Source organism: Lactuca serriola, chromosome 1 (genome assembly GCF_051521515.1).
Source record: "Lactuca serriola cultivar US96UC23 chromosome 1, Lser_US96UC23_V15, whole genome shotgun sequence".
Taxonomy (NCBI): domain Eukaryota; kingdom Viridiplantae; phylum Streptophyta; class Magnoliopsida; order Asterales; family Asteraceae; genus Lactuca; species Lactuca serriola.
The window spans coordinates 108,091,010-108,102,476 of record NC_136408.1 but is presented as its reverse complement, the minus strand read 5'-3'; the positions used below and the strand labels follow the sequence as shown (position 1 = coordinate 108,102,476).

At 34.5% G+C, this 11,467-nt stretch overlaps 1 protein-coding gene across 1 annotated transcript; it reads right to left on the bottom strand.

The window, feature by feature from the left end:
- Positions 1–1,139: 1,139 nt before the first annotated feature.
- Positions 1,140–5,574, bottom strand: WRKY12 (WRKY family transcription factor). The gene is made up of 4 exons (XM_079034622.1): positions 5,202–5,574; positions 5,007–5,068; positions 3,964–4,128; positions 1,140–1,447 (listed from the first exon to the last, which is right to left on the bottom strand). Exons 1-4 carry the CDS (start codon positions 5,475–5,477, stop codon positions 1,285–1,287), a joined length of 666 nt encoding a protein of 221 aa, XP_078890748.1. The 5' UTR covers positions 5,478–5,574; the 3' UTR covers positions 1,140–1,284.
- Between the last annotated feature and the right edge of the window lie 5,893 nt (positions 5,575–11,467).

The window sequence follows — 11,467 nt, the reverse complement described above, 5'->3', positions numbered from 1 at the left end:
AGATTACAAAATAGTAAGTTTGTTGCTATTATCTTAAGGGTATTGATATTGTTGTAAGTATATTATTAATTAGTTTATTATAGGTTCCATGTTATTTGGTGTAAAGTATTGATATGAAATTTAATGTAGATTGTTTATATTGCACATAAGTTGGTATTATGTTAACCATGCCATTATTGTTATAAATATAATTGAAATACCATTATTGCTATAAATATATTTGAAATATGAGAACTGTTGGGTTTTGATTATTTATTGTTAAACATTTCCATTACATGGCAATTATGCTACCGAAATTTTATTAATAAGTTAATGCATGATTACTACATTTTTTAATATATGATAAAATTCACTGAACAATAATTTTGGAGGCCAATGAAATTCGTCATGTCCAGCCATGATAGATGAGGTTGAAGTCCTCAAACGTGCACTTGGTAAAACGTCGTTCCTTGGAATGTCTAAATAATTTACCCACCAAATGCATGAGAAATATGATCGAGAATATTGTTGGTTCCAAGTCCAATTCAATCATGTTCATCAAGGAAATGATGGGAGTGATGAGGATCAAGGTTCTAGAAAAAGGTATTAGTTTGGTACTTTAATGAAACTACGAACTTTTTGGTATTATAACATTGATTGGTAAATTATATTAGATTTGAATGTTCTTTTTATGAAAATCGAAAGTTTTTGTATAAGATATAAGTATTTTACAAAGTTTATGTTTTAACAAAAAACTGGAAAAAGAACATATGACTAAAAATAACAGTAAAAGAAAATGTTTAGTGGATTTCCTACGACGTGTCCCACCAACAGCAGCATGTAGTGATCAAAAGTATATGTCCCCCGACTACGCCACTATCGCCAAATGAAACCTGTCCCGACATCAGTGTTATCGAAACATTCCACCTACCGACGACATGTAGTGAATCTTTCAAATTAATGTACTTTTTTCTTAAAATAAGAGTGTCGTTTGCGAAATAAGTTTAATCTAGTTGAGGATGTTGATCACTCTATCTTACAAATAGATATCCATAAGAAAATTGCATTCTATTTGTTTTATATACATGAAATGTATAGCCGAATATTTTGTGGTGTTCCTGAAAAGTCGATCAACCTTTTAAACTTACCTAGCTAGTAGATAAATAAACTCAATCTTACGTAACCATGAATATGAAGATTGTAGCATACGTAACTTGTACATGAACATGGACTGTAGCTAGATCATGGATAGATGCCCTAAGCATGAACTATATATGTTGTAGGTACAAAATTCTTACTTAGGTTTTAAAAAGAAGTAAAGCATTCATGTTCGGATGAATTGGAGTCATCACAAGGAGAGTGGTTGTGTCGACCTTCGTATGTTGTGATTACCATTCTACAATCTTCTGATAATCTCTCTACCCTTTTCTTGACACGACAATTACTATGTGTACAACGATAGTAACTTCTGCTAGTTCATGAAAAAACAAAACAATCAGTAAGATATGAACAATCATTGCATGTATATATATTTGCCGCTGAAAATATATAAACAGACTAAATTTAATTTTACGAAGGGCAATTGATGATATTTAATGAATCTTAAAAGTATCTTTTTTATGTGTAAGACTAGCTAGAGTGTTATTGACTTTTTAATATGGACGACAATCTTGTTTAGAAAAATTTCAAGACAAATACATGCATTGCCAAAGACAAAGAATAATGCCCAAATTTTGTTAAATATATAGTTTGTCTAAAATAAAATCAAGTACGATTATTATAAGTGCTTATGTTTTACAAATTACAAGTTATGTACAATGTATTTTGGCTTTCTTTTCACACCATTGTACAAAATCTTGCATAAAATGGCTATAGTTATTGTAGGATTAATGTGCTGTTTATAGAACGAAATCATTCGTTTCCTAAATATCCAACAAAGTGAATTGGATATCAATGTGTAGTTATGTTTCAACTTGTTGGTAGAAATTTGACAAATTGATACATATCAAATTTATGAGATCTGCTTGATTACATAATTTAAAAAAAAAAAAAAAGAAAAAAAAAAAAAAAAGAAAAGAAGAAATTTTGCTTCTTAAATGTGTAAAAAGTCGATTTTGTTAGGTCACCCAATAAAGTTATATATGATTTCATAGAGATATAATCATCCCAATTCTTGGATATAGATGGGTATTAGGAACACTCTAATTAAAGTCGCCTTTTTGCCACAACTATGACATGTAACAACCTGTATCTTGAAAAAGAAGTGATCACAGATGTAATCATGATATTGTTATTGAGGCAAAAGAAGGTTAGATTTGAACCCTTTTTCATAACCTAAAAAGAGAACTTTTTAACTTTCTCATACCAATATATATATAAAGGCATAACATCATTAGATATTTTCAAGTGAAGAAAGCTTTTGAAATTGCTACATTTTTAAGTTTTACCAATCAACTAAAATATTTGGTTTCCTTAGTATAGTTAAATCAAGATTTAATGAGTACATTACAGAATTTTCGTTTCTAGTTAACGCACCTAACCTTGGTTAAATAAAATAGATAGATTTGAACCCACGAAAGATCAGTAATACACCCTGTAGTCAACTTAATATATATATATATATATATATATATATATATATATATATATATATATATATATATATATATATATATATATATATATATATATATATATAATACCAATTTCATGAGATAATGAAAACAAATTATAATATAGCATGTACTTAATTAGAATATATATAGATGCTACGAGTGAAGCACATAACGGATAAAACTACGCTGAGATGTGTTCCATTAGTCACCTCTAATGATTCTACATTACTTAATCTCAGTAACGTGGGATTATTGTACACAAGTTTCATTCACATTAGAATTAATCTCAGTAAGTCGCGATTTAGTTGGGACACTAGATGCATTCCACAAATCACCTAGTAACCATAACATGATATCCATACATGCTCTAATTAAAGAGGAGTATGCATACCAACAAGACAAATTAATAGCTAAGTGCAATATTTAATCTCACGCATGTAAAATGACATATCAATATTCGAAAACGGGACTTGGGGTATGGCTATCAACGAAGGAAAATTGAATAAAAGAAGTGAAACCCTTTGATTTAACAACAATAATAATTAAGATGATTACAGATTAACGAGGAAAAGTAATTGTCTGCCTAAAAGATGGTCATACGCACACGCACACATGATTCGTACTTCATAAAAATGCACAGTATAAGTACACTACATATGGTGAGTGGACAGAGAAGTTTTCTTCCCTATCATACTAGGTTCAATCGAGTGCATAAGTCATAATATAGGGGTATATAATTACTAGTAGATGGAATGCAAAATTTTATAAGCTCTTTTAGACATTTAACCTTTTGTATGACAATGAAGCTCGTAATAGGGGATACATAACCCAGAGAAGTTAAGATACGTATACACGTACAAACAAAGATCAAGTCTTGGTCTATAAACTTTATTCATAGGTCATACTGTTATAGCAGGAGTGTTATCAATATTCTCTTCATGATTAGATATCGTATTCTGTGTGTCCGTTTGCTCTTTCATATTCGTTTGACAGTTGTTGTACTTGCTAGTATACAAGAGTGGAAGAACTCGAACCACCTTGAAATTAATAATGCGATCATTTTGCTACAAGTCTATTTATAAATAATGGATATTCATTATTGCTATTTCAATAATTCAATAATACTTGAAATACCACACTCAAAAGTATTAAATATATATAATCATGAACCAATGAATACTGGATACACATAAAAAAATCTAATATTTTATGGTAAGTATAATTAGATGAACGATTAATTTAAAATTTAAATTAGAAAGACGACTCATAACTAGGAAAAAACATTTAGGACGAGTGAGTGTAGATCTACACGAGATTAATTTTATGAAGTACGAAAATATTAAAGTAGCATAGAGATCAAATTTAGTACCTGGGATGAAGGCTATTTTTTACAACTTTCTGACCATATTTCCTCCATTTGTAACCATCGTCAAGAACATCAACATCACTCCTTGTTTGAAAGCAGAATCTTGGTTCTCTAAGTTTTCTTCTCATTTTCGTTCTCCCCTTTTCAGGGTTTGATGAACTCCTCCACCTTCCAATTATATATCAATGGAAAAAGTTAAACATTTATTTTTATTTTAAGAGCGTACAGTAGTGTGGATGTATAGGTGGTCTATAATGGATGGTTTGGTGGGCATGATTCATGAATGCATATATGGATTTATGTGATCATTAGGTCTCAAGATTCCTGTTCTTTCCCAAGTACTGACAACATACAGAGAGATTGAGAGATGCTTTGCAATTTGCTTTATGTAGAAATCTCTTCCATATATATATAATTAGATCTTGTTAGAATCTGACTGGGGAAGCACAAAGAGAAAGAGAAGCTTCTCTCTCTCTCTCTCTCTCTCTCTCTCTCTCTCTCTCTCTCTCTCTCTCTCTCTCTCTCTCTCTCTCTCTCTCTCTCTCTCTCTCTCTCTCTCTCACACACACACACACACACACACACGAAAACACAGAGTAAAGAGAAAAACGAAACCACCTGACTCCAGAGTCCTATAATTCCTATTAGAAAGAGCAAGTGAAATCCATACCTCAGAGGTTGTTTATTTATTAACGCACACAAAGTAATTTACGAAGTAAGATGAAAACATGCATTCAAGCTCAAAAACTCAAGCTTTTTGAACGTTTCCCAAGCATATATACGAATTGAAAACTAACACCTACTAAGCAATTATGATCCACGCCTATCGTAAGCTACTTAATTCATAACTTGATGTTCAAAGCCAATCTTGAAAAATTTCAAGTTTTTAATTAGCTCATGTAACGTTCCAAAGTCACAAACCCTAAATGAGTAACTGATGCAACTTCTTGAAACCCTTTTTTGAATTTCGAACCCTATACGATCCTAATACGAAAGGTTGTAATTAGGAAAAGTAAACGAGAGTAGGAGAAGAGATAGATCCAAACCATGAGGTGTTATCATCTGCGCATTTTTCTTCGTTAACAGACTTTGGATCCAAGCTTCCCACCTATAATATGTAAAAAAGAATAATTTAACTTAATTTGAGAGAGAGAGAGAGAGAGAGTTTTATTAAAAATATCATAGATCAAGACATGGATGATCAAAGTATCATAACAAACAGCCACCTGACAGGACTTTACCTGTTCTTTATGCCAAGAATCTCTATGAACCGAGGGAGCTTCCCTGTGGAAATCAGCAGCTTCTGCGGAGGTGGTGGTGGTGGTGTGGTGTGGTGGTTGAGATAATTGAGGAAGAGAGAGAGTTGGAGGCAGAAACCTCAAAACTTGGGTCTGATGAGGATCATGATTATGGTGGTGATCTTGAAAATGGGCAAAACCAATATGATCATGGATGGGGTTTTGGAAGGAAGAGACTTGAAGATCAAAGTTGGCTAGCCCTCTTTCAGACCCTTCCATAACCCTTGAATTCCCTAAAATTGTACTACTTTCCTTTTTTCTACTACTATGCCACTACAAACTTGAACTTGTGTTTTCTTCTTAGTGGGGTTTGTATTTGTAGTGCATGTGTCCGTACAAGCGATTGTGAATGTGTCTCTGGGATGTTATCGATGTGGTTTGGGGGGGGGGGGGGGGGGGGGGTGGGGGTACGTAGTGCTATATTTCTATACATGTGGGAGTCGGGGCCATCGATCGGGGGACTATGAAAAACATGTTCCATGGGTCAACATGTAAACACTAGATGGAGTTGAATGGAATGGAATGTTGACGAATAAGATTATTCTTATCTTCAATGCTCATTTTCTCGTTTGATATTTAAGACCATCTACGTTGATATATTTTGTTCTGATTTTGATTTCGGTATAAATATACAATTGCAATACAACATAAATATAGTACTTAACTAAATAGATAGCCTATTAATATATTTTTATTACTGTGAAATTGTAAATGTATAAATATTAAAATTTTATTTTCTAAGATTATTTTTATCTTGAGTTTCATGCCTTTTTTTGGATCAAGAGTCGAAGTCGTAGTTCCCTTTACATGGTATGACTGACTGGTTTAACGAACACAATCAACTTTCTTTGTAATTCACGTACCAAAAAAAAAAACAGACCTCTAACAGAAGTTAGAGAACATGAATAGTTACAAGGAATCAGACGCTACAAGTGGGTTTTCAACGATTTCTAATCATGTGTCTTGTGAAGTCATCAACCGTTGTATTTTCCGTAGACCCAAAAATAATATCATCAACATACATTCCTACCAGTCTAAGGAACTTTTTATTTGATCTCCAGAATAAGAGGATCAATAACTCATCTGACGAACCGTTTAAGAAACTTAGTTAAGGTTTCATATCACAACCTTGGAGCTAGTTGTAACCCATATTCAACCTTCTTCCTTCAACCCGTGATCGAGGAAGGTATTTATGACATCCATTTGATGTGCATTGCTATTCATCTTTCATGTATATGTAAGGAAAATATATATAACCTCTAGCCTCTCAACCAGAATGGAGGTCTCGTCATAGTTAATGCATTTTTGTTGATGATATACGTAACATCCAAAAATATGGTCCCAAAAATTTTATTTTTAAAATAGATAAAATAGTATTTCAAACATCATCCATACATCTCAACCAAAACCAAAGTATCTAATGTCATAAAAATCAAAGTAAAGTATCATATATGGAATCCTAATAGTGTGTGCAATGTAGTCACCCCGAACTCTTTCCCTTGCCACGGAAAGTACCTGAAACATAAACTGAAAACCGTAAGCACAAAGCTTAGTGAGTTCACCAAACTACCACATACCACACATACATAAATCACATACTGGGCCCCCGTCCTCCATCGGGTCTCGCCCAGCATCGGGCCCCTCCCGACATCGAGTCCTGCCCGATATACATATTTGTTATCATAAGGCCTTGCTTGTCATTGGGCCTCACCTGCTATATACATACAAACAATATCACACAATCATGTCAACACAAATAATTGTCACAACCATAGTTTTTGTTCCAGTCCTTAGGCATCGCTTGGCATCGATCCCCGCCTGGTATACATAGTAGTCTATAACACATGCTAAGGTCACAAATACTCCTAGCATCCTAACACAATCAATAAGAGCCGACATGGTGCCTTAAACCCGCTAAACCTAGTGAGGAAACTCACCTCAAATGATGAATCTCACATAAAGAAATCCATAGCTATTGCCCTGACGACTCATCGAGCTGTTAGTACAAATACCACCCATCAATATCCAATACTCCATACTTGAGGTAAAATGACCATTTTATCCTTAACCTAATTTGATCCATGACTAAAGCCCAATCCATAATATAAAAGGCCCAACCTTAAGCAATCCACCAAAGCCCACTAGTGACCCACTTATGGCCAAATTTTCCAAATTGGGTCCAACCCCCCCCCCCCCCCCAATGGGCCTTACCTTAAAGCCAACAATTTACTTAGCACAAAAGTCTGTTTTTCAGATGGCCCAGTAAAGCCCAAAGCAGCCAAGTCCAAGAAATGGCCCAAGCCGAGGCCCAATTGTACAAAGTCCCTTCTAACTGAGTACACATGGCATACTTAGCTTTACGCAATGCGTACTCGCTTGTTGGCTTGTACGCTGTGCGTACAGACTTGTATGCCTAGCGTACTCCTCTATTAAGCCATCATTTCTTATTAATCACTTAATGCTTAGTTTAAAGGTCTAAACTACAGATCTAAGTCTCAAACAATGTCTACACCCATAAAGTTATTGACTTCGTGACTTTGCATGCCCCAATTGAATCCAAACCCAAAATATAGCATTCTACTTTTATGAAAATCACCCTAACTCATGCATGGATAGATTTCAACCTGAAAAATGACAACTTTATGACTCAAGGATGCAAATAACACCACGAGTGGCAACTCTAAGCTCCAAAAACGATGTGGACTCATAGCATCTCATCAAAAGGACCAAAAGGGTCCATAAACCCAAACCAAAAGAGATCTAAGCTAATAAGCATCAAGTATGAGACTTTATACCTCAAATGAGTGCACAAAGATGATAAAGCTCTGGATCTATAAGCCTTCACTCCTTCAATGAAGCTTCAAGGTTGGACACTTCCCTTCAAGCACCAAAATATTCTTCCAAATGGCCTTCTAAGCTCCAAAATCACACAAGATGGGAAAAGGGTTCGAGTGTAGGGTAAGGAGGCTGATAAAAATTAAGGTTCAAGTCCTTAAGGATGTCTAAATAGTGGCCAACCCCTAAAATTAGGGTTTTCATTAACCTTGCATACGTCCCGCGTACCAAGTTGTTCGCCCAACGTACTCATTTGGAACCCCGATCATTACCCTCGCATGAGTAAGCTAAGCGTACCACTAGGTATTGCCCCATGTACTCATTTCATCAGTTGTACGCCCCACGTACCTTGTTGTATGCCCCACATACAACTCAAGGGTCAAAATGGGAAAATTTAATAATGTAAGGTCAAAAGAAGAACTCATTGAGATTCAAGTGTTACAACTCTCCCCCACTTAAATCAGACTTCGTCCTCGAAGTCCACTGCCCCAAACAATTATGGATAAAGCTCTTTCATTTACCCTTTAGGCTCCCACGTCCACTCTGACCCCTTGCATTAATGACACTTCACCTTCACCAGCTCTACAACCTTGTTCCTCAAGGTCTTTGTCTACCGATCCATAATTACTACCATTCTCTCGATATAATCCAGGCAGTCATCCACCTGGATATCCTCCAATGTTAAAACTGTAGAATCATCCACTAAACACTTCCACAAATAAGAGACATGAAATGTATGAATCTAACTGAGAATGGATGGAAGATCTAGACGATAAGCAACCCGGCTCACTCGAGCCAAAACCCTGAAAGGACCAATATACTTGGGGCCCCAGCTTGCCCCGCTTCCTGAAGTATATGAAATCTTCCCAAGGTGACACCTTCAGGAGAACCATATCTCCGACCTGGAATTCCAAGTCCGACCGGCGCCAGTCAGCATAAATCTTCTGCCAGCTCTGAGCTGTCTGGAGCCTGCTCTGAACCTGCTGAATCAATTCAATGGTCTTGAGCACCAAGTCGGTACTCCCTATGACCCGCTAACTGACCTCGCCCCAACAAATCCGGGTCCTGCATCCTCCCGTAGAGCATCTCGAAAGGAGGTCGATCAATTATAGCGTGATAACTTTTGTTATATGAAAATTCCGCTAACAGAAGATACGTATCCCAACTCCCACCAAAATCCAACACACATACACGCAACATATCCTCGAGGGTCTGAATAATCCACTATATGCGAAGTCCTAGGAAGCTTCGTGATGAAATCTATAGTGATGTCTTCCCATTTCCATACGGGAATCTCCAACGGATGCATTTTGTCATGAGGTCACTGATGCTCGGCCTTGACATTCCAACAAGTCAAGCACCGCTCCACGTACCAGACCATATCTCGCTTCATGCAGGGCCACCAATAATCCAGATGAAGATCCATATACATCTTCTTCGGCCCAGGATGAATGGAGAATCGTGACTTGTGGGCCTCCTCCATCAAGGTCTGACGCACGCCGTCGCAGTAAAGAACCTAGACTCACCGATGCAAAGTCAACAATCCACGACTGTCAAGAGTCAATATGGGACACTTTAATAATGTAAGGTCAAAAGAGGAACACATCGAGATTCAGGTGTTACAATATCCTTTCAATCCAGCATGAATTTGTTTCGGATGACAACCATGAATTCATCAATTTTATTCCTAAATAGTCATTATGTTCCAACTACGATGTGACCCATCAATGAATATACGAATTTATACACTTGATTATTGTCAAATTCTGTTAATTCCTCTTGTATGGATATAATCCAATCTCAATGTTCCGAGGCCTCGTTTTATAGTCCTTGGCTCAACAAATAAGATAAAAGCTAGATAGTGACATTCATATTCTACCTTTTTAGTAGATATGATTTGAACAACGACATTGGGATATCCTATCACTTCATTGGGCTTATGATCACGAGTCTAGATATGTCGCCTTGGTGTGAGATGATCAAATGTTATATGGGGATAAAATATAAAATTGCTCTATCTCCCCCCGGAAATTTTTAATTCTGAAGCTTGCTCCTCCTTGAATGTAGAGCATCTCGGTGACTCCTTGTTGTCTATGTTCTGGTGGAAGTAGTTCGAGGAGTCAGTATTGTCTTGATTACTTGTTCTTCCTCAATTACAATTAGGAATTCCCTCTACTCCCCTTGAAGGTTGCATATATAATTCGAACTTACATCGAAGGAATAATAAGAAGTTTATTTAGTAGTTATTCCTATAGACCTTGGTCCAATGATCTTCTTTAGAAATGAGATTTTTTTATTCAAAACAACTTTAGGGTGTTTGGTTGGTGCTTTGGATGAATCTAAAAGGAGTTTAAATTAAAGTTCCATGAACTCCTTGGTTGGGTTTAAAAAAATAAGGATTTATAAATAACTAAGCATAAAAAGTACTACTTTTGTTGCATTATATAAGTCTCTACCACCTAATATTTCTCGAACGCCCTCCCATAAAAAATTTAGGTTAAATTTTATTTCTTTACTTATTTCTCTCTCTTTCTCTCTCTCTCTCTCTCTCACACACACACACACATAGACACCCACATACACACTCACTCTCTCTTTCTCTCTCCCTCCCTCTGTATATATATATATATATATATATATATATATATATATATATATATATATATATATATATTACTAATTGTATATTTAATTTAAATTTAAAAAAATAAAATTCATATCTTAATTTTCTAAAATTTAGAAGTACATACCACATTTACCTAAAATAAAAGTTCAACCGATTTTTTTTAAACTATTGGATAATAAAAATAATTTGTATTCATTTTTTCGTTAAAAAATGATTATATTTTAATTTATAATTCATCAACATGTTTTTAATCATATATTAATAAAACACATTTATAGTTATAAGAATATATGATTGTAATCCTTACTAAATAAAATAAAATTTAGAGATAAAAAATTTCATTTATAAAAAAATAAAAAACTAAATTACTAATCATACATGAATATAATAACAAATAAAAAAATCAATACATTAATAATTCATTATCAAACACAATTATATTCATAAATAATTTTCCAAATATTGAGTTTATATATTTTTACATTTATATTCATAAATGGATATGTCAAGATTAATTTCTTATATTTATACATGATTATATTCAACAATGATTAAACCACCGCAATAGACAAAAAATTACAAAATCATTCTTATGTCAACCATTTTTTGAATCGGTTCCAACATCATTCTTCTATTTTAATCAAACGGCTCGAGAGTTTGTGTAACAAGCAGTAGTGATACCTAAAAAAAATCTAACATTCATTTTTCTTTGATCAATATCTACAAAATGAAAATAACATGAAAATAC

Coding starts and splice junctions, on each gene's coding strand:
- WRKY12 (XM_079034622.1), bottom strand. CDS start 5,477: ATGGAAGGGTCTGAAAGAGGGCTAGCCAACTTTGATCTTCAAGTCTCT. Junction 5,069..5,201: donor ATTCTTGGCATAAAGAACAG/GTAAAGTCCTGT, acceptor TACATATTATAG/GTGGGAAGCTTGGATCCAAA. Junction 4,129..5,006: donor GCAGATGATAACACCTCATG/GTTTGGATCTAT, acceptor TATAATTGGAAG/GTGGAGGAGTTCATCAAACC.